Source organism: Mercenaria mercenaria, chromosome 13 (genome assembly GCF_021730395.1).
Source record: "Mercenaria mercenaria strain notata chromosome 13, MADL_Memer_1, whole genome shotgun sequence".
Classification (NCBI taxonomy): domain Eukaryota; kingdom Metazoa; phylum Mollusca; class Bivalvia; order Venerida; family Veneridae; genus Mercenaria; species Mercenaria mercenaria.
The window spans coordinates 63,483,858-63,511,260 of NC_069373.1; the positions used below are offsets into that span (position 1 = coordinate 63,483,858).

At 34.7% G+C, this 27,403-nt stretch overlaps 2 protein-coding genes and 1 non-coding gene across 5 annotated transcripts in view; 2 read left to right on the top strand and 1 right to left on the bottom strand.

Annotated features, from left to right (window-relative positions):
- Positions 1–4,584: 4,584 nt before the first annotated feature.
- Positions 4,585–27,403, bottom strand: part of LOC123528520 (EF-hand calcium-binding domain-containing protein 12-like) — a 239,675-nt gene continuing 216,856 nt past the window's right edge. Inside the window, exons 1-8 of one of the 3 annotated variants that reach the window (XM_053522051.1) lie at positions 21,280–21,355; positions 18,101–18,963; positions 15,682–15,862; positions 14,088–14,584; positions 13,052–13,244; positions 8,219–8,340; positions 6,978–7,165; positions 4,585–6,101 (exon numbers count right to left, since the gene is read on the bottom strand). In XM_053522051.1, the coding sequence (XP_053378026.1) occupies positions 5,834–6,101; positions 6,978–7,165; positions 8,219–8,340; positions 13,052–13,244; positions 14,088–14,584; positions 15,682–15,862; positions 18,101–18,874 (2,223 nt within the window). In that variant the 5' untranslated portion in view covers positions 18,875–18,963; positions 21,280–21,355 and the 3' untranslated portion in view covers positions 4,585–5,833. Of the gene's footprint in view, positions 6,102–6,977; positions 7,166–8,218; positions 8,341–13,051; positions 13,245–14,087; positions 14,585–15,681; positions 15,863–18,100; positions 18,964–21,181; positions 21,356–27,403 lie in introns of those variants that run through there. The other 2 variants (XM_045308281.2, XM_053522052.1) reach the window with 2 other exon arrangements.
- Trnaa-ugc (transfer RNA alanine (anticodon UGC)) lies at positions 20,897–20,969 on the top strand. The gene has a single exon. It is a non-coding gene; the product is annotated as a tRNA-Ala (tRNA).
- Positions 21,377–27,403, top strand: part of LOC123528524 (mitochondrial inner membrane protease subunit 2-like) — a 195,137-nt gene continuing 189,110 nt past the window's right edge. The window contains exon 1 of the mRNA XM_053522054.1: positions 21,377–21,406. The gene's annotated coding sequence lies outside the window, so the exon portion shown is untranslated. The remainder of the gene's footprint in view (positions 21,407–27,403) is intronic.

Sequence of the window (27,403 nt, forward strand, 5' to 3'; positions counted from 1 at the left end):
GTCTCCACCATTAGAAGTAGGAAAAAATGATTGTAACAAGTACCAAATGCTTCACTAACTAATGCATTTAAACAAAAACACTGATGTACAACAATGGCACAAGGGATATAGTCAAATCTCAACTTTCTAAATATCTTTAAATCTATACCGGCCGCGTCATACCGAAGACGTTTAAAATGGTACAGTAGCTCCCCTGCTTGACGCTCAGCATTAAGGGAAACTGGCCTCATATCTCATACCCTCGTGGCGATGGATTCCATCTGGAATGTTGCCGAGGGTGATTAATATAAGCTGTAGAATTTTCTTCACAATCGACCTTAAATAAATTATCTTCAAACAAGGGTACTCGTCTAACCTATGAAGTCCTTTAGAACTGTTTCAAAGTCTGATAGCATACAAGAATGACTGACAATTTGCAGATGAACAGCTGTGTTCTACGTGGTTACTAGTATGCTGTTATGCAGGCCACACAATCCAGCAATGAAGCTGTCTTCACTGTCTGATGCAGACATCTCTTAATCACCATGATCACTGTCCGTGTCTGCAGCTTCCGAACTTCAATCATGTTTACAACAAACATTAGAATCACTGACTGTTGCAACTGAACTAATACTATTATTATACTTATAAACACTTGGTGGATGCTTTCTTGAAATATTTGCATGATTTGGTGAGTAGTTCACCATGAAGATATTGCACGGCCGATGGCTGCGCCTAATTGTCCGGAATTAGTAGCATGGAATTAGTAGTATACATTGTATTTACAGTCTACTTCAACTTATGGTAAACTTGTGGATTGTAATTGCATATGGTATCTTGTAGCTATTGCTACAACAGTCACTGGATATACACCTGTCTATTCTTAGTACGACATTGTCCAAATCAACTTGTATTTTCAGCCTGACATGTAGCCGTCGTTTTCGTCTTAGCTAAGAAATAATAGAAATTGATCCTGGAGTTTTATCTTTTATTGTGTCTGGTTGGAAAATGTGTTTGACACTCTTATATACCACAGGACCAGAATCTGATTAAGCCTTAGCTGGTAGTGTTAACATAAGATGGACTAAATTATCACATGATATTGCCATGTTCGCTGTTGTTGAAGTACCAACATGAAGATATTCACTGCTGAAAAGCCACGCGTCTGTTGGAGAAGCTCGTCTCTGCTGCTCTCTGAAATCCATAGAACTTTAGTGACCACTTTAATAGTGTTATGAAATTTTATGTTTACATAGTCTTTAACCACTGTTGCTGATTTAGCAATATGGTTATATTGATGTACACATAATGCACTGGCTTTTTTTCCATGAGTGACTTGTGACGTCCTCAGAATATTCAGTTGACATTATCAGTTCCACATTCTATACAAAGCAGTCAGTCTGTATATAACATCCATATACTCAAAATGTGTAGACGATTGGTTAGCCAACAAATTGCTGTTTTCAAGGAAGTTTGATCCTAGTTTCTATTAAAGAAGCAAATATTGTAGAGTAACTTACACTCCTGACGAGATGTGACAAGTTTGGTGTTAACAAAATTATAACAAGAGGATAATGTTCTACAGTATTTATATAGGATATAATAACTGGTACTAAATGATGGTGGCACTTAGTAAGTCTTTGGTGAATGCAAGCATTGTTTATTGTTATTGAACAATTACATGGTATTGTTATTAAGCTAAAATGACAATCTTGAATTTGCTTTACCCTGGACGGACAGTTAAGTATCAGTGTTGAAGTATTAAAATAATTAAGTGTATTCCGTTTGGATGTCAGTAACTTTGGAATGAACTTGAATTACCATGCGTATGAATATTAGATTTGTTGCCATCAAATTAACTGATTGAACATTGTGGGAGTTAGTGCAATATTGAAGGAAAACAATGACTTTAAATGGAAAGTTTTACAATCAGCTAAAGCTAATGAATCTATTTCAACATAGAACTCATTGCTTTTTGAAGTTGCAAACTATTTTGGATCATTTGAAACTTGAGAAACATGAGCAGAAGTATTGTTAAATGCCATCATTGGAAATGCTAATTATATTGTTCTATTAAACATGAAAAATTGGAATTGTCCATATTTGCAATAAGACAGATGGTCTTCTGAGAAAAGTTTGTAACCATGTAATTGAACAGATTTGCGAAATGTTTTGAATTGAAGAAACCAACACCTTGTATGGTATAAGTATATTTACATGCATGCAGGTCCTTACATCCAGTTTGAGAATTTTTAAACGTTCAATGTACAACCTCATTTTCAAGAACGCCATTTGTATAGTATAGTGTTGTTCGTTTAGCTGATATGTTTCATTTAATTATAAATTAAAGATTGTTAAACAAGTTATGATTCCATTCAAGTGTTTTAAATACATTTGATAACCTGTCATCATTTGATTGCATAAATAATGTAAGCATTTCATCAGTTTCAACAAATGCATTGGACAAGAAATAAGTTTTGCCAATGTCGGAACTGACATGATGTGCTAGTTTTTCGACATTTTCTTGAACTGCAAAGCCAAATAATGCTTTACCTATTGAGCCTAAAAATGGCAACAAAGATCTATGAGACCGTTAACAGATTTATGTTCAGGTATCATAATGTTAATATGGTTCAATGTTTCTTCTATATCATCCATACCAGAGTTGTTCATGTTAGCTGCATGTGGGTACATTTTTAAATATTCAATTAAGCGAGAATGAAATATTTGTTTGAAACATGTAGGTAGGGAGATACCAGCTTATGATACAAAAACTTTAAAAATTTGGGAGGCCAGTGCGGATGCCAACAAATGGGAGAGTCCAACATCTCCACCTATACTTCAAATAGTCAAGCTAAAAAAACATGGTGAGTTTGCTTCCGGAATGGGAAGCAAGTTACTATAATTAGTATCAAGTTTCCCATTCAGGAAGTAGGAAAAAACCCGTAAGTTTATCCCCGAAGAGGATCGCGAAGTTGTAACCTTGCTGTTAAAAGAGACAACTATCTACACAGGTATCTGTGGTAGCATAGAGGTGATATAAATGTTATTTATACCATCGAATGTGCTAATAGTAATTATATGTGCATGTACATGCATTACTACCTGCACACAAAGTGGCTAATAATGCACACATAATAAGTTATATGTGCACTCACTACATTATAAAAAATATGTCACCTCTGTGATACCACGAGTACTAAACTGCAAAGATGAAAACTGCAAGTATTTACCAGATTCTACTTTGCATAAAATATTGTTATTGTTGTTAAAATATATACAATGTACATTAGATGCACACACAAAATTATTTCTGACTGAACAGTTTGAACCAGAATGTTGAAGCCCAAAGGGCAACAATGCCAAGCCCATTATTTGTTAATACACATTTATGACTCGGTCAAAGTAACAGCACCAACAAAACCTAAAGGACTTTTGACCCCTTTGTGTGACCTTGACCTTTTCGGATAGGGACTTTATCCTGTGACAATACTCTGATATTTCTGCCAAAATTAAAGAAAGATTGCTCCATACATGTCAAATATATGGCCAGGACAAGCTCTAAAAGGGCCCATGACCTTGACATTTGAGAATTATATCTAGGGTTTGTGCACGAGACATGGTCTCATTGAGGCAAACATTTCTGCCAGATAAAAATATAATTGCTTCATGCATGTCAAAGTTATGGCCTAGAAGAGTTATAAAATGACCTTTAACTCCCCAAGTGTGACCTAGAGCTTTCAGGTAGGGCCTGGGAGTTGCATGTCACACTACTGCTCATTGAGGCAAACATTTATGCTGAATACGATTGCTCAAAGTAATGTCAAAGTTATGGCCCAGACACACTCTAAGGTACCTTTGACCCCTAAGTGTGACCTTGACCTCTGAGTAGGGGTCTTGGATAGGGCTGTCATTGATTGGGTCTTAGGCGTATCGACGATACCGATATATCAGAAGACAAATATCGACGATACATCGATATATTGATTATTAAGTTAGATTAACGACCTATTTGTTCATATGCATACAATATACCTTCCTGTAAATGCTATTTTAAGTTTTATTGCCTACTTTCCATATTTCTGTTTGATTGTGTTGTATTTGTATTTATGAAATAAAAGAAATACATAAAAATTAATAACATCTTTCATTTTTATTTTGCCTTCACTCCTTTTTTGCATTTATCCAAATTTACAACTTTTTGAACTTTAGTTGTTTTTTAGGGTCTGAGTGTTTATTTGGGTAGTTTTTTTCTATCTGTAAAATATCGATTTTTGAAAATGGGAATCGATAATCGATCGACAAAAAAATATCGTTGATACATCGATATCGTTTCTATCGATGACAGCCCTAGTCTTGGAGTTATATGTGCCACTCTGTCTCATTGAAGGAAACATTTATGCCTTACACACATGAGATTGCTAAATGCATATTAAAGTTATGCCCTAGATAAGCTCTAAAATGAACTTTGACCCCGAAGTGTGACCTTGATCTTTGAGATAGGGGTCCGAGAGCTACACGCATGGCACTCTCCTTGCTTTTACTTTTAATTCTAAAATACTTACAAATGAAAATACTTTGAAAGGTAAAAAAACAACACACAAACATAAATATGGAGGCATGCCTCTTTAACATATCCTCTCATAAATGAAATTTGCTATTCATGAGACAACCTCTTTATTCAAAAGAAAAATAGCACAAAAACTGCTTGCAGTTAGATAGATACTGTATGATCATTATTACAAAATATGATACATCAATAGAAAAATATAAGTCTGGAAACATTGTTACATATAACAATAAATCAAGTGAAAATATATCACAGTATATTTCAGCAGCTAACTAGGGAGGTTGTGATTTCAAACATATACATGTAGCAACAAGGATCAAGGTGATCAAACTATAGTCTATACATTAAATATTCAAGTGATTCAATTAAAGTAACAGTGCAATTTGAGTAGATCTTCATGTATAATATTATGTATTTGTAAAGTTTTTATAAACATTTTCTTGATGTTTCATAAATGTCCTTTCGCTGTATAGCCTAAATTTCATTAAAAATCAGTCAGCTAATTTAGGGTGAATTGCATAAAATAAAAATGAATTAATACATCTTATCTTTTAGCAAAATAAGGCAAATATTAGAACTGAAGGTTTGATGTTTTGATCAGTATATATTATTCAAAATTTGTACTCTATATTTTTAGAAACTGATATTAAAGGTAATTCTTTGCTTGAGTATGTTCATCTTGTTCAATATCATGAATCCATACAGTCATAGTACAGCTATTCTTACTTTAATCTGATGGCATTTTTTTGTTTGATTTAACCCTTACCCTGCTAAATTTCTATAATGAACTTGTCTATCTTTCAATTTGGACAGTACCATTAACTGTTTAAAGGGGTGCTTACAAAAAAGATACTGACTGAATTTCGAACAGTGCAGATCATGATCAGACTACACAGATGTGCAGGCTGATCATGATCTACACTGGTCGCAAAGGCAGACTCATTCGTGTCCAGCATTATAACGGTTAATGCCACACCAATATGATTAATTCCCAGTTTTTAAGCGTGGAGGAAGACCCCAACTGGATCTCCTGGCATTATTTCAGCCTGGCACAACCTTTGGTAAGCCAGCTGGATGGCTTCATCAAATCAAACCAGATTCCTTTACTTACAATTACTTTTACATGTGTGAAATTCCAAGACAATATATAGCACATTTTCTGTGTTTGGGAATGTCAACTTAAAAATGTTCAAATAACATTTAACTGAATTCAAAGTTAAAAAATCAATTATTGAAGGCACCTTTATGTCCTCCCAATAATTCATTCAAAGTAACACATCTATTTTAGATTATTGTTTTATTTCTAAAATGGTCATGGATCCCTATCTGTGTAATAAGTGAGTCATTTATTGGCCAAACATCTACAGGATCATAACCGTAATTAACGGCAGGTGTTCTATGCACACGTCTATAAATAGCTGCCTCTTTGTCTCTGGTTCCTGGCTGGTCGTATGGTGGCATGCACAATCGCACTTTGTCAAGCAGGTGGCCTGGCCAGAATGCGTTTCCATCTGTACTTCCATGTAAATGCTGGTACCTTATTGCAAGATGCCTGAAAAATTCAACATGGACATTGTATAATACAAACAGATGGATGTGACTGTGGTGAGTTTTGCAAAAATAATAAAGCCATCATTCTAACTGACTTTCGTGTTGAAAAAAATGAAAACAGGGCTTGTTATTGCTTTAAATCATTTCTGAAATAATGTATATGAATTTGGTAGGTGCTCATAGTTTATCGAATTTGTTCTTGCTTTCCTTTCCTTTAATGTTATGCCAACACAGGTCATATGGCGACTTTCAAGTTTTTGCTGGTGGTTAAAGACCACAGGTGCCTTTCCCAAGCTATTTCATCACAACTGGCCACCTGGGTTAAACCACTGACCTTCTCTAAGTCAGAAGGGTGGTTTCAGCATATGAAAGAATTACATGTCTCAATCAAGGTTCTGAACCCATAATGGTGAGGGGCAAGTGACTTATCAGAAATGAAAGTAATACCTGGCAATTACGACACTCATAAGCGTTTTATTATTTCTCATTATTTTGGTTAAACAGTGAAAACATAATTAAACTGAAAATTGAAAATTTTACTCTTGTTGATTCAGTAATTATTTTTTTCATAATTCAATATTAAACAATCAAAAGCTTTTTAGTAAATCTAATATATGGATAAAAACATTATGATAAAAAATATGCTGAATGATCTAACTTTGTGAGGTACTGAACATGATATCATGCGGGAAAACTGACGTAACAATGCCATCTCATACATACTCATGTCATACCCACTGTCTGGCAGAACATGTATACTTAATTTCCTTCTGTTTTTTATTGAAAAAAAAAAGAACTGGATCACATAAGAATTTTTAACTTAAAATATAATATATGGAAAGGTTGGGTGGGGGGCGTTTATTATATAAAATTGCACCTGGTCAGCTTTTCATATTGTTCAAAAGTCATCCAGCAGTCAACACGTCTTCTAATAACAGCCCGTCCTGTTGACAAGTTCTGTTTATATGCATCTGCCGAGACATTTTTACTCATTGGATATTTATGTCTACTGTCTATAAGAAGTTTTCCACTCTTTGACCTCCGAACTTTGTCCTTGTGTTTAACCTGAAAGCATGTCACGGTATTAGCTACTGACACTGTTGTTAATATCTATATATGTTTGAAAAAAATATGCAATTAGGCTTGTGTAGCCCGGCCCCCTGGCTGCATGGTTATTTTTTTTATAAATAAATACTGCAAGGAAATAAGAAAATCCTAAGCCTCTAAAATAGCACATTTTATCTGATGACTGAACCATACATGGAGCCAAGGGCAATAAAAAATGTCAATGTAGAAACAACCTGCTGGAGTTACTTCCCTCTCAATGAATGTAAATAAGAACAAATTTAGGGACAGGAGCCAGTCTAAGGCTTCTGTTAAATTGTTTGAATTATAAGGCTTCCACTGCCTAAAGAAACATATCGAGGGTTAAATGGAAAAGTGTTGTAACTAAATGAACCTCTTACTGCTTGGTTCATGTTTGGTGTTAATTTCTTTTTTTCAATACATCTTAAAAACACAAACATTATGCATCATATTAAATATAACGGGAACTTTTTTATAATACACATATTATTATTATTATCAAAATAATAGATAAAGCGAAGAACTCACTCCAGATATATACTTTTTTCTTTAAAACTAACATGTTTCGTCCATTGGACTTCATCAAAACAAATTCTGATGGGGCATTAAATTCCCATTGTGAATTTTATCCATTTTACTGCAGTTTTGACATCATTTTTCAGGATAACAGAAGCATGTTCATTTTAAAAGTTTGCTCAATCAAAATTGAAACTTGAAATTTTCTTGGACCAGACTCTTTTCTGCCAAATGTAAATATGAGTCAAGATTTTGTCCAGGAATTTTGTCAAGATACCTACTGGTACATCAGCAAATGAGCCCCACCATGAGAAAACCAACATAGTGCATTTGCCACCAGCACAGATCTAGACCAGCCTGCGCATTCGCGCAGTCTACTCAGGATCCATGCTGTTTGCTAACGGCTTCTCTAATTGCAATAGGCTTCGAAAGCGAACAGCATGGATCCTGACCAGACTGCGCAGGCACTATGTTGGTTTTCTCATGGCGTGGCTCAAACATAGATCTTCAGCTTACCTCTATGGGGGTGCGTGGTCGTTTCGGTGGATCAGCGAAATGGGACGACACCAGTGGAGCAGAGTCAGGATGTCTCAATTTACGCAAGTCACTATGGGCCTTATCACCAGGGTACAATAACACTGAAATTATAAACAGTATCTCACTTATTCAAGATCTCTCTGAAAATCTCTATGTTGTCAAAGGTCTATAAAATTATTAAAACATTTAGCCAATAATATATTACTGCAAACTAACAGGGTACATAAAATTTATGTTGCAAGAATAAAAAGTAACTGTTTCACCCAAACAAATGATAATTAATTTTCTGGCTTGTTTGACGACATTTCAGTAGTATTTAAAGTAAGCTACTCATGTTTATTTCACATTCTTTAAACATACTATACATTCAAACAGCGGGTAATGAAGTTAAAACTGGGGGAATTTAAGCAATGACTTTAAGGAACATATTTACATCATGGAACGATGGCTATCAATGTATGTCTTTAATTTGACCAGCGAAGTAAAAAGCTTGAAACTCACAACAAAAGAACAAAACAGAAAAAAATATTTTTAACAAGCAAAATCTCAAAACTTTAACATGAAATTCTATGTAAAAAGTGGCACATAGTTCATAAAATATTGGTGTGAGAGCAATGGACACTGTGTCATATGATTTGGGTATTGATGATGAAACAAATGATAAAGTTTAAAGCAAACCCATTGATAACAAAAGTAAAGTGAAAAAAAAAAAATGCATGAAAATTGAGCCAGAAATCTGGATGCATACACTTAAACACAAGAGCACTGCCTTGCGGGTGCAGATCTCACGCTCATCTGATTTTTTTGTGTGATTTTTTAAGTCCAAAAGGGGCCATAATTCTTGCAAAAAGCAATGTAGAGTTACGGTACTTGCTGTGCAGAGTCAGCTTTTAATGGAGAATAACTGCTCCAAGTTTTAAAGCAATAGCTTTGACCATTAAGGAAAAAAGTTGACCTAAACCCAAAACTTAACCAAGAAATCTGATATTTCCCAAGTCCAAAAGGGTCTAAATTCTTGCAAAAAGCAGGATGGAGTTATGTTTCTTGTTGTACAGATTCAGCTATTGATGGTGAACAAGTGTTGCAAGTTTTAAAGCAATAGCATTAATAGTTTAGGAGAACAGCTGACGTAAACTTAAAACTTAACCAGGCAATGCTGACGCCGACGCAGACACCGACCAAGTGATGACAATAACTCTTTCTTTTTTTGTTACTGCTGTATGTACATTAACCCTGATTCTGCCTTTGCGACCAGTGTAGATCATGATCAGCCTACACATCCGTCAGTATCTTTTAGGCAAATACCCCTTTTAACAGTTAATGGCACTGTCCGAATTGAAAGATGGACGAGTTCATTAAAGAAATTTAGCAGGGTAAAGGTTAAAACCATTGGAATTGAACAGGGGCATTCAGAATACTCATTAAGCCAAGTATTTATTTCATCTAAATTAACATATCAAAAGTTATTATTATAAAAACAAAAGCTGTCACTAATGGTGACAAATGCCCCCGCAGCACCTTGACCTCTGACCTGGTGACCTTGACCTTTGACCTGGTGACCCCAAAGTCAGTAGGAGTCGTGTACTCAATAAGTACTATCAGCATGTGAAGTTTGAAGGTCCTGGGTGCAGTGGTTCGCGAGTAAAGTGCCTTCATGCAAAAAGTTAACGTTGTGACGCACGAACGAACTAACGGACGGACAGTTGAAAACTAATATGCCTCCCTTCGGGGGCATAAAAAAAAACACAACCAGGTAACAATAAGATTATTAGATGTTTTATGACAATCGAAAATATAAATGTGTCTCACATATTGTAGAAATGCTAAATAAACTTTTTCATAAAATGCTTGAGTTTACCAATAAAACAATTCACATGGATCAAATGTCAATTATAGCGGTAAAATTATTTATGTCAAGGCTATCAAGGGTAATAGCATATAGAAAATATTGGAACCAAGCAAAATAGTAGCCTAAGGTATAGATGCTTCATTTGTGCTTCTCTGTATTTTTTTTTTTTTTTGTTGGGTTTAATGTCCCTTACAGAAGAAAAAGGCCTGCTGCGTACTCTTGCTGTGTACATACAGCATATATGATGCGTACATGATGTGTACTAAAATCAAGGGCTTTAAATAGTACGCAGGATATACACCGCACATACACCGATAGTATGTTTGTAGTACACTTTTGACATGCAAATGAGCTCTGCCCCGTACTACTTGCTGCGTACATGCTGTGGACTACATAGTACACAGGATGTACGCTGGAGGAATTTAGTATGTGAGAAATAGTACACAGCATGTATGCAGCACATACACTTTTCACATGCAAATGAGCCTGCGGTGTACTACCCCTGCGGCGTACATGCTGTGTACTCTTGCGGCGTACATGCTGTGTACTCCTGCGGCGTACATGTGGTGTACTCCTGGCCAGAGTCCTGCGGCGTACATGCTGTGTACTCCTGCTGCATACATGCTGTGTACTCTTGTGGTGAAACTGCTGTGATAATGTAAATTCCTTACCCCATCTACTTTCGTATGCAAATGCTGATCATTTGGACAGAAAAAAACCAGAAAAAAGATAAGTGACATGCATCAATAAGTATTTACCCTTACCAATTAATAATGTAGATTGATGTTATCAAATAAATTAGTATGCTTTTCTTCATCCACTTTTCAATGAAATAAATCAATTTTTGTAGCATGTAATTTGGTAAACATTTGAAGAAAATGGCGTAACTGCATCAAGGGGAAACAACTTTAATGCAACTAAATATAAGTGTTGTGATTTATTATAGACGATGTGTGCGTAGTATGTATTTATTTTGATTAAAATCCATCTGAGAACAATCTAGGACTGGAATTATATAAGCATTTATACACTTTTACGTCCGTAAAAAGTAGCGCACCAAAAAAGTTTGGATTGATTTTTTCCAATGGGGCGAGCGCAATTAGCCAAAAACGTTATCAAAATGTACGAGCGGCAAATCCGATGATCAACTTTTTAATTTGGTGAGGCCTTAATGAGTTAACATAATGAGCATTAAAGCCTTTATAAAACATGATAGAATGGTGTTTTGCTTAAGAGTATTCAAATAACAGTGAGAGCTATTAATTCTTCTCATTCGGGCGCTGTTGAGGCATTATCTTGGTAATTATTTCATGTATTGCAAAATGTAATGCAACAAAGTTCAAATAAGGCTTTTCAATTATCCAAGTTAGAAAGCTCCAGGATTAATTCAAAATGAAAAAGAATATATTTTTACATTGCATGCAAGGTGCAGCTCAGAAATCACCAAGATGTAAGCTTCACAAATGAACATTGCAAATAGTTTGGCAAATTTTCATTGTTCAGAATACCGGTAATCTGAACTACTCTATGCTATTAAGATAAAAGTTACTCGGAAATCAAGTTCTTGCTTCCAAGAAAAAAAAAAATGTACAAATCCTTCCTGCATGAAGTGTACTTCAGACTTTTACCTAAAAAAATTCAAAGTATAAACACCAAAAGAAAATTAACAAGTCCCTCCCACGTATATGAAGTTTACTTCAGACTTTAACTTATAAAAAAAGACTAAGTATAAATGCCAAAAGAAATTGTATAAGTCTTTCCCGCGTACATGCAGTGTACTCCTTAAATTTTCAGAGTCTGTGCTGCGTACTTGAAGTGTACTAGTGACCTCCTGCGTACATGCTGTGTACTCGTCGAAATAGTACGCGGCATGTACGCAGCATGCGGTGTGTGTAAAATCTGGCGTACTACTGTGTTTGCGGCATATACACAGCAAATACGCAGCATGTACGCCACAGAGGCTTGCTTCTGTAAGGGGTCTCACCGATACAATTATAGGTCATATGGTGACTTTCCAGCTTTGATGGTGGAGAATGACCCCAGATGCCACTCCGTGCATTATTTCATCATGGGAAGGCACCTGGGTAGAACCACCGACCTTCTGTAAGCCAGCTGGATAGTTTCCCCACATGGAGAATTCAACACCCAGAGTGAAGCTAGAACCCTCATCAGTGAGGGGCAAATGATTTGAAGTCAGCGACCTTAACCACTCAACCACGGAGGCTGCTGCTTTACTGTAGAGGTCAAATAAGGGGCTACAACTCTGTGATACACTACACACTACAATATATGAGCCGTGCCATGAGAAAACCAACATAGTGGCTTTGCGACCAGCATGGATCCAGACCAGCCTGCGCATCCGCGCAGTCTGGTCAGGATCCATGCTGTTCGCTAACAGTTTCTCCAATTCCAATAGGCTTTAAAAGCGAACAGCATGGAGCCTGACCAGACTGCGCGGATGCGCAGGCTGGTCTGGATCCATGCTGGTCGCAAACCCACTACGTTGGTTTTGTCATGGCACGGCTCATATGTCTGTATTTCTGTTAAAACTCCGATATATGAACGGACAACAAATTGAACAATAATTTGACAAAAGAAAGGATGCACTCACAACACTAATTCAACATCCAAATAAAGCTGTCTGCCTCTTTTTCAGAAAGGACAATATATAACTGTGTATCCATAATAAACTGCTTGATGAAAATAATTTACCTGTTCATACGAAACACCTTGAAATAATAAAATTTATAACTTTATATGAAACATCTAAAAAACTTAATTATGCAATTTCTTGATTTGACACACATTCTTGTTTACAAAAAAATGTCTTAGAAAATGTGATAGAATATAAACCAACATTAAATTAAGTAAATATTTAAGAACAGTACAGTACATTATACCACCACAAAACTCCTCTGCTCCATCACTTTTATCTAAAAAATGCAAAGAGACTGAGAAATTACCTTTCTCTAGAAGCTGCTGTGACAATACAACATCATTATCATGACAAAGTTTAGAAATTTCAAAGTATTCCTGAAGTCTTTTCTGTCGGAACTTATTGGTCATCTCTCCCACATCACCAGTCAGAGTAGACTGCATACAGTGATCATCTATAGCCTTACTACCAGTCAATATTGTTGGTGGAACACCTTCAATCTAGAATCAATAAAAATTATTGTCCGTATATTTGGTACAACTTCAAGTCACACCATAAACGCCGGTCATGCTTTTAATGACACAAGCTGCCTCTTTAGGCATTATTTCTGGCATGAGCATCTAGGTAGAACCACAGACAATCTGCAAGCCAAATCTATGGTCCTGCACAATGTTTATGGTTATGGAGATTCCAGCTTACATACAAAAACTTATTAATAAAAAATTGCTGAACAGAAAGGTGCATAAATTTGTAAATACAGCAAAATATGGTTATGAAGACTGTGCATTGCATGTTCGATTATCAGAATGAACAAGTGTGTTAAGTTTTAATCCACTCGTGGTTACTGAAATACCAGTTTCCATGCAAAAATACAGGAGAAGCTAATGTAGGTGAGAGCAAAAGTAAAAGTACACCTTTTCTTTGAATAGTCAAACTAAAACGCAATTTCTTTGGTCATGCTCTCTTGAGCAAGTTTTTAGACCATAGGGTTGGTCTACTAAACTGTCATTATGACGTCAAATTCCATGAAACTTATCCAAATCAGGCAATGAAATGCCTAAAATATCGCAAATTTTATGTGGAGTTTATGTACAAGTTGTTTGTTTTAAAAAATAGTTCAATCTCTCAGTCTGAATGGAAATAATTCAAATAAATCATGGCGAGGGCTGCTTCAACAAAAACAGAAATAAAGCTCTCAATCTATAGCATAACTTTAACTTATTGTCAGCCTGATATAATAGATATTTTGTACAACTCTAGACACCTTCAAAATCTGAAAAAAGTAATGACTTGCCAGTAACACTGTAGTTAATAAAACCTGAAATAAAAAGGACAGAAGATACCTTAGCATTGTAGCCTTTCAATGCTTCCCGATCATGCTTACGTAAATCTACCATCGCTTCTTCTGAAGCTAATATCAGTCGATCTGGTTTTGTATCAATTAATGGTGGTTCTAGGTAAGACGGAGAGCTAGTCCTTTCCGATCTAGGTCCCGATGTCCCCTTATCTGAGTTTGATTTGGTCCCTTTACTGGTTGTTGATAATACTGACTGGTTATCATGCTTGGAGAACTTTGAACCAAATGACTTTATTGTAGATTTATCAGACTGCTCCAACTTTTCAGCAGTTTTTCGTGACTTTGATGAGTTAGTGGTGTCAGCATCTTTCAAAACTGGTATAGAGCTGGTATTAGTGAGCACAGTCTTGTTGGAGTCTTTACCAGCATGTTTTGGTTTGTCTGATAATTTTGTTGAACCTGTTTTCCTGCTAGCTGGAGACATTTGTCTGTTGTCAGCAACTACCTCTGGTTTTGTTCCATTAGCACTTTCCCCTCGGGAGCCTGCAGGTTGAAGAAATTACATAAGGTTTTGTAATTTGCTGAATTACAAGTTACCTCAGGTCATATTGGAGACATTCCATCTTTAATGGACATTTTCTCAGTACAGCTACCTTTCATTGAAAAACTGACACCTGGTATGGCTCAAACATCATTGCTAATGGGTACCGGTAAGTAATTTAATTTTGTTTTTTCATTTCATTTTGGTTTTCAGCCCCTTTTCAACAGTGTGTTAACTGTGTAACAGCTAGTAGTTGACCTAAGTAGTGTTCCTGGATCTTGTACAATTTACAAAACCTGTTCTCGACAAGTAACTGCCAACTTCTGCACATGGAACAGTGACATCACAGTCAATCAGGTGCAAAAAACACACAAACAACAATTGTTATAAGATATCAAGATAAAAGTTCTTCCTTTCTTTGTACTTGCAAAGAACCTACCAAACTTATTATAATATTACGGCAATTGTTACACTTTTGATTACGGTAACTATATTATACACTTAACAAATCTTCTAACACAACACTTAGCTTTTTGCCAATATCATTTTAAGAAAAAAATTAACATTTTTGAAATTTTTGCACACATCTATAAAAAATAATTGCTAATTATATGTCAAAAGTATACCAAATAGAAATTATCTAAAACTTGTTTCAAACTGCATTTTTGGAAGTGACATGCAAGATACCTGTTCTGTCATGAGCTTCTGCAATTTTTCTGAAGTCAGGAAACTCAAAACAAGATAAAGAAAACTGAAATTTTGCCTTTTCTAACAAGAATTTTTATGGGATTTCACTTCTTTAGTAAATTTCTACTGTCAGAGGTACTTTCAGCATCAGATTATCAGTATAAGAAGATTTTCACAACAGTTTAAACTGAAAATATTATGCAGTAGCTTTAAATGAGCAAATGTTTATCAAATGGACACACAAGTGTAGATAATTACTTTTCTCAAAAATATGTGTTTACGCAGAAGTCATACACTTCTGCTAGAATATAAAAAATGATTATATCAAAGACAACAGGTCCTTAAAATCTTAAATATCTCCATCCATCTCAATGTCTTGAATCTTAATATTACCCATATACAATTGTTATACCTGATCTCTGGGACATGCTCGTTGATTCTCGGGAAAGTTCTTTCCTCCTATCTTCCCTCTTTTCTTGACGGGCAACTTTCATTCCGCGTGCCATTTCCTTGTAGTCTAACTCTTCATCCAGATTCATATCAAGGGAGATGAGCATATCTTCTAACAGACCTCGGGATATTGGAATACTTCTCTGGAAGTATAAAATGGTTAGCTGTTTCAAATTTCAGCTTAAACACAGGTGCTTAAAGTAATGCCTAGCAACAACTTAAAATTTCATCCACCACTAAGTCACCTAAATAGTGTCAGTGTAAGAAAGAACCAAAATAAAAACAAAAATCTACATACAAATAACTACAAACAATAAAAATATCTAGTGACCACTATTTCTTTTCAGAGTACACCCTTAAATCATAATCTTTAAAAGTGTAAAAAATGTATGGAAAAAGTTTGGATGCAGGTATTTTTACTCTGTTACTTTTTTTGCATTGTTGAGATTTTGCCTTTGTCAAATAAAGATATATGGAGTTTGAACACTTAAAAAGATTTTTGTTAAATTATTGTGATTAAAAGAAGAAAGAAGAAATTTAAATTTGTAAAATAGTTTTATTGAATAATGCGACTTATTTTCAAACTTTTTGATTGCAAAGTTTTTTAATGAAACAAGAGCTGTCCGTAAGACAGCCAAGCTCGACTATTCGAAATATTGTCACAGAAGCAGGAAATTATTACCCAAAATGTTAAATATCAAAAGAGTTTTAAGTTTGAAAGGGGACATAATTTGACCAAAATGCATATCAGAGTTATGGGACTTGATGCTATCAACTAGTTTTATAACCCCGAAGAAACATGTTAAGTTTCAATTCCATATCTGCATTAGTTTTGGAGATAGTAACTTGAATGTAAAACTTTAACCAGAATTTTCTAAGTCCAAAAGGGGGCATAATTTGCCCAAAATACATGTCAGAGTTATGGGACCTGATTCTGTCAACTAGTTTTATAACCCCGAAGACACATGTGAAATTTCAATTTAATATCTGCATTAGTTTTGGAGACAGTAACTTGCATGTAAAACTTTAACCAGAATTTTCTAAGTCCAAAAGGGGGCATAATTTGCCCAAAATACATGTCAGAGTTATGGGACTTGACCCAGTGAGGTAGGTAATTGATCTAGAAAAAGAAAAAATAAGTTTTAAATCCATATGCCTTTAGTAATAGCTGTATGTACTTGCATGCAAAACTTTAACCAGAATTTTCTAAGTCCAAAAGGGGGCATAATTTGGCCAAAATACATGTCAGAGTTATTGGACTTGACCTAGTGATGTAGGTAATTGATCTAGAAAAAGAAAAAATAAGTTTCAAATCTATATGCCTTTTGGTAATAGCTGTATGTACTTGCACGCAAAACTTTAACCAAAATTTTCTAAGTCCAAAAGGGGGCATAATTTGGCCAAAATGAAGGTCAGAGTTATGGGACTTGCTGCTATGAACTAGTTTTATAACCCCGAAGACACATGTGAAGTTTCAATTCAATATCTACACTAGTTTTGGAGATAGTAACTTGCATGTAAAACTTTAACCAGAATTTTCTAAGTCCAAAAGGGGCATAATTTGCCCAAAATACATGTCAGAGTTATGGGACTTGACCCAGTGAGGTAGGTAATTGATCTAGAAAAAGAAAAAATAAGTTTTAAATCCATATGCCTTTTAGTAATAGCTGTATGTACTTGCATGCAAAACTTTAACCAGAATTTTCTAAGTCCAAAAGGGGGCATAATTTGGCCAAAATACATGTCAGAGTTATTGGACTTGACCTAGTGATGTAGGTAATTGATCTAGAAAAAGAAAAAATAAGTTTCAAATCTATATGCCTTTTGGTAATAGCTGTATGTACTTGCACGCAAAACTTTAACCAAAATTTTCTAAGTCCAAAAGGGGGCATAATTTGGCCAAAAACAAGGTCAGAGTTATGGGACTTGCTGCTATGAACTAGTGTTATAACCCCGAAGACACATGTGAAGTTTCAATTCAATATCTACATTAGTTTTGGAGATAGTAACTTGCATGTAAAACTTTAACCAGAATTTTCTAAGTCCAAAAGGGGGCATAATTTGCTCAAAATACATGTTAGAGTTATGGAACTTGACCCAGTGAGGTTGGTAATTGACCTAGAAAAAGAATAAATAAGTTTCAAAGCTATATGCCTTTAAATGATAGCTGTATGTACTTGCATGCAAAAACTTAACCAAGGTGTGACGCCGACGCCGACGCCGACGCCGACGCCGACGCCAGGGTGAGTAGAATAGCTAGACTATTCTTCGAATAGTCGAGCTAAAAATGTCATACTATAATTTTCTGCATTTTTTTTTAAATATGATAATGAGCTAATGGAAGGTACATGAAAAATTTACAATGTTATTGAAAATTGTACCTCTTCACAACTTTTGATGAACTCATCTCTGGATAGCCTCCAGTCCTTATTCTTATCTGTGGAAGTGAACAGATCTATCAAGCGCAACTTCTTCTCTTTAAGGTGATCATCAAGAATTTTAAGACCAAGTGGAGCAGGGATTTTTAGATGAGGCAGAATACTTGAATCCGAGTCTGAGGTGTACTCACGAGAAATCTGGTCTGGTGTCTCCACTGAGTCTTCTTCAACATCTATTTCTTTGCCCTCTTTCTCTTTGAGCTGTTTCAAAACACGTTTTTCAAGTACAGTTTTGTTTGGTTTATTTGATAACCAGTCAGAATTCAAACCCATGTTTTCTAAATCGTTTCTGAACTTTTGTCTTTCTTTAAACCACGATTTATACTTATCTTCTCTTTCACGAGCTTGTCTTGCCAAAACTAACTCTTCTGGTTCAGGTTTTACTGCAGGCGGTTGTGGTTTGAGCTCACTGTTAAGCGTTGGCGCTGGAGGTGGACTTCGCTTACCAGCATATAAACCAAGTCTATGTTTTATAGGCAATTCCATAGGTGGTGCAACCATAACTCTTTTCCGACTTAGGGGTCCTCCAAATATCTTTACAGCAGCTTTGTAGTGTTTAATATGTGCCAAATCCCTATATTCAAATTCTTCCATGCGTTTCTTCTCTGGAATATGATCCAGATTGAAACGGTCAAAAAGTCGTGCCAATGGAAAACTGATGTCTTCGTCCATTATGTCAGTGGGCCCACCACTGCCTTTATTTCTGTTCGGAGGCATTTTTCTGCTTTTTTTTTTGCTGCTTGTTCAGAGCTTCATAAGAAATTGTTGTCTTTATATTGTAACATATTGAAACTCCAGCACTGCTCCTACAACAGAATAAATAGAATTAATGCAGTAGATTTGTGACAACTTTCTCTTTAGCTCTAGAGATTCATTTGCAAAAATAGGCCATTTTTTGTGTTAAAATATCTACAGAGCTTGGAGGAATACATTCTCATCCATCAGATGTCCGTCAAAATCCCGAGTCGAACCTCTGATTTATTTCTGTCGTTTATTTGGTGAGCATGTGCACTCGTAATTACTACCGAGAGAAGTTTCAGCCAATCAATGTTCGTCACTATTTGGCATGCAGAATTGAAATTTCAAACAATATGTAAGCAAGGTAGTTGCTAACGATGGATAAAGGCGATATTCCATGATTTGGATAAATAAAGATTTATTTCTGTTATTCGATGTTAAGAAATTTACCTGAAGAAATAATGATATGCCTCGTAAGTCGGCATCGATATGAAAGGACGCGGTCACGCTTTTCACGGACGATTTTGATTGGTTCGCTACATTTTGTCGCAAAACGACGCTGATTGGCTGAAACGGTTTTTTCCTGTAATGTAACCAAACCACAAATATCGGCGAAATGTGCCAGAGGTTCATCCGGGGAATCACGGTAGACCTCTGGTATGCGAGAATGGGAGGAATAGATTGTTGCCCCATCCAGTTACGGAGAGGGCACCAATGTATCCTAAGGGATACTGCAGACGTCCTCACAGGATACAAACATGCATTTACACTTTTCTAGCATAAAAACGTAAAAACCTAAATCAAATGAATATTATGTAGGCACTCCATGATATCCTTTGTTTTAATTTTGCATTAAACTTGTTTCAACATGGAACATGAATATAAAAGTTGTGAACACAATTACACTCCTGTAAAATACCTGTAGAAAATGATCCAAATAAAAACCCCAACAGTTTTATGCTAGAATAAGGTTTGAAATAGTATGCATAAATTTTATAAGGCTGGACACACTGACCTTTCAAATTCTGCTACTTTTAAGACTCTGAGCACTGCTCTTTTTTACCAGTTCAGCCAGTAAATTTTTTATTTCAAATAACATTTGAAAAATGAGGTATAATTAAAATTTTGTTGCCTACCATCTAAAAAGTCATCTTAAAGTCATTAATATTTACCTTACTGGACTGCTTTGCAGTTAGAATAATTTATAGCACAATAACAGGGTGGTCAATCCATGTGACTTTTTGATACTAAACACATAGAGAAAATGTCTTGATTCAGGAAACATTTGACATTATCATTTAAATTGCAAGTAATTAAGATGATGATATCAAATATCCATAAATGCTAAGAAACTATGAAGTTTGTTATCGAGTAAAAATGATTTAAAAAATGAAACAGAAGTCGAAAATTAGCAGCATCTTTTATTTGACTTTCCCCTTATATTTAAACGTAAAGCATAGATGGCTCTAACATGGATTTGCTTTTGACTAGGGCTACTGAAATTAAGCATAGTTAATCTAGTCAACTTGAGCACAAGCTAATGTTTAGTTCTGTAGAGTTTATTGCTGCTTGCTCGGGTGTTCCACAAGAAGATATGTAATTGACAGTTTTGTTATATTTGCATGTGTCATATTTTTTTACAAACCCTATATTCTTTGATTACTTTTGTATGATATAAGTTGCAAATACCATGAATAATACTGTAGCAGTGTGTATATAATGTATATAATTTATCTATGATATCGATTGTCCGATTAGCTCAGTTGGTAGAGCATCTGACTTGCAAGCAGAAGGTCGCAGGTTCGAGTCCTGTATCGGGCTGCACATTTTTCCGCTCCTATTACATTGGTGCCGTGAGTGTGGTGGCTAGCCTTGGAATCCTAGAGCTAGGGTGAAGCAATGGCTGGGTTAGACAAAAGAATCTGAGTTTGTCTTTGAAAAAAGGAGGGAGGAATGTAGCAGTGTGTATATAATGTATATAATTTATCTATGATATCGATTGTCCGATTAGCTCAGTTGGTAGAGCATCTGACTTGCAAGCAGAAGGTCGCAGGTTCGAGTCCTGTATCGGGCTGCACATTTTTCCGCTCCTATTACAATACTTTGATCCAGAAAGTCATATAATGTATGTAAAGACTCATAATGCATTTATTTAAAAACATGGCTGCCAAATTTTCTGTTATGAATATAAAATGTTAATTTAAAGCATTATGGACCTTTAATTTAAAGTTTAAACTAATTCCAGAACGAAAGAACATAAGGACGAATATTACATTATGTTCGTACCTTCTACAATCCTATTTAAAGAAATCCAAGTAAGAAGACATTACAATATTAAGACTGATAAATAGTTAAACGTTAGGAAGTAATAAATGTAGATTTACTTTTTTTTATTTAATTCAGTATTATGAGGTAAATTCTGAACAGCAGCATTTCGTTGCGCTGGTAAACATTTTCGGATTACCTCTACTTTTATCAAAGCTCTTCATTTGGAGGTAGTACAGGAAAAGTGTAATTTATTTTTTAACGATTTTGTCGCACTGATATTATATAACATACGAAAATATTTGTCTACTTTGTATGAAGAAGTTCTTATTCTTTTTATGATTATTATAACATACTAAACCACTGGATGCGGTGTTAGGCAAACGCTTTCATTTCGGATATTTGAATTAATTCGGATAGCTGCATTTGCTGACAAGAGACAGTTTAGTAAATTGTCCTGTACCAAATCTAATTATATCAAATCAGTATTTAGTTATTGCTGGTAATCATATGACATTACAAAACATAACCAATATATAGCTTTTGATGTGTCTGTTTTCTGAATAGAGCGAGTCGATATATTTATCAGGCTGGTAACATTGCCCGATCGGGCTTTTGACATAAAAACTAATATTTCTTGAAAAATAATGAAGATATTTCTTTCAAACTTGGTCCATTTATTAAACATTACATATGATAATATGAAATTAGGTGCTACCTAAAAGGCAGAGCTCCCTTGAAAAATCACCAGTGCCCTTAAAAATTAAAGGAGTGTTGTTGGAATTATCTGGAATTATGGATTCGTTTTGGAAGTTTATGTTCTATTAGATCTATTAAAATTATAAGTATTAATGACAATTCATGATTTCTGAATGCATGTTTTAGACTGCATCAAGATTAATTCTTGACATGGGAAAACTCGAAAGATATTCTATATATAATCAAAAGAAAGTTCGATATAGATTAAAATCGGCACCAAGATAAAGAAAAAAAACGTAATTGAATAATTTCTGTTATTCTTCTTAAAACGTACTGCATCAAAAATTTTACATAAATTATTATCATACTGGAAACCAGTCACAAATGATAACTCCTTCAAATTGAAAAGCTTGAATCTTGAAAATTTCAAACCTAACAGAATCTCATTACACCAACAGCCAAAAGAATTCTGTCTCTTTGCGTGTAAATGTTTGGCAATGAGGACTTAATGTAAAAAGTTAATGTTCCAGTTCCAAAGTTAATAGAAATTAGAATTTACGTAATCCTGGAAATGACTATTGTAATTCTTTTAAATGTCATTATTCTCAAATTTTGATTCTTTTTGGATGGAAGAATGTGTCCAACTTTTAGTAGAAAAAACTGCTATAAAAGACGCCTGGTATGGGAAAATTACAATCATTTACATGACTGTACAAAGCTTGTTCTAAACCCAAAAGACTAGCAAGTTTTAAAAGTTAATGATCAGAATTTTACCTAGAGAAAAACAGTGTTTGCCGAAATTCTCGAAAACACCTACAGTTTATTTACAGAACTTTTAAGTTCACAATCTATGGCGTATTTATGGTTAATCTTTTGCACTATAGAATAGGGATGGCAGTAAGAACCTTTTTGATGTTTATTGATAATTCATCGCCAATAGTTTTATTTTTATTTTTATAAACTCTGGTTAGTGATTTTAAAGCTAACGGACGAAATATATGTGAACGGGGAGAAGAGCATTATTTGCTTTTCACAGTTCAATGCCTGTATATTATGATCCTAAAGCTATTTTTTTTTAAAGTTATGTCTACTGACTACTGCACAAGCACTGCATTGGAACCTGACATCAAAACTAAACACTTGTTAAATTTCACATGAATGACTTTAGCTATACAATATTTTCAAAACTTATAATAATACAAAAAAGAACTGAAATAAAAAAGGTATTAAAAAAAATCTGGTCAAGGTGAGGTTCGAACTCACGACCTCTGGATTTTAACGCGAACTCGCTAACCACTACACCACTGTGGAGTTATGACATCATCGGGACAAACATAAGTATATATAATTAAGTTCAGTAATGGCAGCGTGACGAAAGTCGTTTCAAAATGAAATTATTGCATTTTATTTCTTTTTTCTTCCTAGAAAATGTATTTAGCACTAATTTCTTATTATCAAACGCTCATTTACATTTTTATTCTATATTCAAAGCAGTAAGCGAGACGCTTTTGTCAACCGTAAACAGTAAGCGTCGACTGACGTCTTTACTGATTAATTACTATGTACATAGTACACATGAAAAAATCCGAACAACACCGATGCCAAAAAGTACCACGAATTTTCAACTCGATAGCATACACAGTTAGATCTAGATCTCTCTATTCATTTTCTTTTTCACACGTCTAACCGTAATGCGACGCTGTCGGCGCCGCTTCGTGGCGCCGGTAGCTGTGCTATAAATTAAAATAAAAATAACTTGGTTGCCTTCAGTTTTGGTAGAATTATTTCCCCTTTTCAGATTTTTATGATGCATAATTTTTGAAGTCCAAAAAAAAAATGTTCTAATGTTAAGTTTAAAACAAAAAGGGGTTCAATGGCTTTCTAATGCTCTAAATTATTGCGCTAGTACACAAATGTGTACATTTTACTGCGCTTTCACTTACAACATTACAGAAAAATGTTAGTTGTAAAAAAAAAGTTCATATATCTGCACTATAAACAAAGTATTAACCCTAAATATATAAAATAAAGGTATTGGCGCACAAGTTTGGAGCAATAGAAAGCCATTGAACCCTTTCTGTTTTTAACATTGCATTAAAATATAAATTTTTTGGACTTCAAAAATTATGCATCATAAAAATCTGAAAAAGGAAAGTAATTCTAACAAAAGTGAAGGCAACAAAGTTATTTCTATCTTAATATGCATCATATGTTATGCTTATTAATTGGACCAAGTTCGAAAGAAATATCTTCATTATTTTTCAAGAAATATTAGTTTTTATGTCAAAAGCCCGATCGGGCAATGTTACCAGCCTGTTTATAGCCCAGTATTAATTCATATTCAGACTATTATTATGATCATTCTCGATATCGACATTATAGGATAAATCCCGTTATCTGGTATTAACCACCAATAGATGCCTGTCCCGGTTTTACGGTGAGGTGGGTATCGGCCATTACGCCACATAGCAGTAGTGTTTAGATTATCTTTTTTTCAAGTTTTAAGCAAAGAAAATGAATACAAAAGTATTGCAGATTATCATTAAACATTATTATAATGTAGCAAAAATATCCTCAAAGTTTACTTTATTTTTGAAATTTTATCTTTTATTCTACACTGCCACTTCTGTGGCTCAATACCGAAGGTGTGAAATTATTCGCATTTTTCAAGGTAAACAGATTATTTTTAAAAAAAAAAGATGTTGCCAAGGTCGTAGAATAGTATTTCCATTGTGAGAAAGTAAAAACTTTCCTAAATCCTTATCTTCTGGCAAAAATAATCACTAATATTGTACACGGTCTTTATATCGGTTAATCTCGCCAGCCCCCCTGACCCTATTTACGGAAATACCGGAAAACGGGATTTATCCTTAATGTCGATATGGTCAATTGTATTTTAAACTAAGAATTCCTACCAACAAACCTGCATGCATGACTATGTTATTCTTAGACACATATAGGTTACTTTTCCATTGTATTGAACAACCTTTGATGGGATTAATTAAGCTTTACGGACAGTGTTCACTCACCAATTTACTTTCTATAATCAAGTTATTTACCTTGAGTGTGAAAGGTTTATACTATTGAAAACAAAAGAGTTTGATTGTTCAGAAAGTGCAAGTATAGGAGAGATCGTGTTTGTATACAAATCCGTTTTATTTTCTATTTTTAGAACTGATAAGACAAAGGTTGGGTGGGCAGATGCGGAGCGTCCATGTTTTTTTATGCCCCTGGCATCTACTGATGCGGGAGGCATATAGTGATTGTCCTGTCCGTCCGTTTGTCCGTTGGTCCATCTGTACGAGGTTAACCAAATTGGACACGTTTCGTCTATCATCAATACCCCTAACTAGAATGACTTGATACTAATGCAGATGTATCCTGTGACCATTCCTCATCTTCAGACATCACCTGACCTCAGTTTGACCTTGACCTTGAACTTGACCTCGTTTTGGACTTAGGCTGCTTTGTATCGACAAGGATGCCACCGGGGGCATCAAGTGTTTATTGAACACAGCTCCTTGTTTGTAAACTGTGATGTTTTTCTAATGGCTTAAACTTTCTTAAAATACAAATGATATCAATAATTTTTTTTATCAATGGAAAGGATATAAAACAAGCAATTTATTGATTACTTTTAATTATAATTTCGAAATAAAATGGATTAATTATGAACGCTTAACTTAAAGTGTTTTCTCTAAAACTTTGGAGCATCGTTACGCCACTATTAAAATCATATGTCATTTAAAATGGTTTTTCATTTTAAAAAGATCTTTAAATAAGAAAATATGAAAATCGTAAGCATTTCAAAACTTTTTAAATTTTTAAAATCCATAAATTAGCGAAAAAGTTATTTAAAAATTAAAAATTCCGATCCCATACACAAACGATGTAAAAACATTTGTTTAGCCCACCACCAGATAAACAGGTGTTAAGGTGTGACGTCACGGCGATCTCTCCTATTACTGCAGCAGGGAACCAGAATAATATCAGAAAATAAACCTTTATTTTCACCCAAAAGTTCCTGAGACAACCTTTTTTAGCTCATCTGATTTTTTGAAAAAAAATGATGAGTTATTGTCATCACTTGAGCGGTTGTCGGCGTCGGCGTTGCCTGGTTAAGTTTTATGTTTAGGTCAGCTTTTCTCCTAAACTATCAAAGCTATTGCTTTGAAACTTGGAATACTTGTTCACCATCATAAGCTGACCCTGTAAAGCAAGAAACATAACTCCATCTTGCTTTTTGCAAGATTTATGGCCCTTTTGTACTTAGAAAATATCAGATTTCTTGGTTAAGTTTTATGTATCAGATTTCTTGGTTAAGATTTATGTTTAGGTCAACTTTTCTCCTAAACTATCAAAGCTATTGCTTTGAAACTTGGAATACTTGTTTACCATCATAAGCAGACCCTGTACATCAAGAAACATAACTCCATCTTGCTTTTTGCAAGAATTATTGCCCCTTTTGGACTTAGAAAATATCAGATTTCTTGGTTAAGTTTTATGTTTAGGTCAGCTTTTATCCTAAACTATCAAAGCTATTGCTTTAAAACTTTCAACACTTGTTCACCATCATAAGCTGACCCTGTACAGCAAGAAACATAACTCCATCCTGCTTTTTGCAAGATTTATGGCCCCTTTTGGACTTAGAAAATATCAGATTTCTTGGTTAAGTTTTATGTTTAGGTGAACTTTTTCTCTTAAACTATCAAAGCTATTGCTTTGAAACTTGCAACACTTGTTCACCATCATAAGCTGACCCTGTACAGCAAGCAACATAACTCCATCCTGCTTTTTGCAATAATTATTGCCCCTTTTGGACTTAGAAAATCATTTTCTTGGTTGAGTATTATGTTTAAGTATACTTTTCTCATAAACTATCAAAGCTATTGCTTTAAAACTTGCAACAGTTTTTCACCATCATAAGTGGACACTGTACATCAAGAAACATAACTCTATCCTGCTTTTTGCAAGAATGATGGCCCTTTTTAGACTTAGAAAATCATGGGTAGGACAATATTTCTATTATACAAAAAAAATCAGATGAGCGTCAGCACCCGCAAGGCGGTGCTCTTGTTTTTTTTTTTTACAAAAACAACCTTTAGAAAAACCTTTATATTCATCATACCCAGGTGCTTGGAGGCCTGAAATTTGTTTAAATCAGTATAATTTGCGCTCTTTTCATGGCAGGTCCAGAAACGTTTCGGCAAGTATACTTAAGAAGATGCAATTCAACATATATTTGACTTATGTATGTCAAATATAGTGTATACATTAGGCAAAAACATTTGATACAATGTCATTTTGTAAATTTTGAAAAAGGAATTTTGGCCAAAATGAAAGCTATTTAATTTAGACTGTCCTGTGGTCATCAGATCAAATGAAATCAGAGAGATTTTAACAAGTTAACATAAGCTATCTATAATGTATAGCTTTTTACTGATATAAATCTTGTCACATGAATTATAAATACAGATGTAATGTTTTGTGAGCATAGCAAGGCAAAAATCATTCAAAACGAGTGATTTCAGTCTTTTCTGTCAC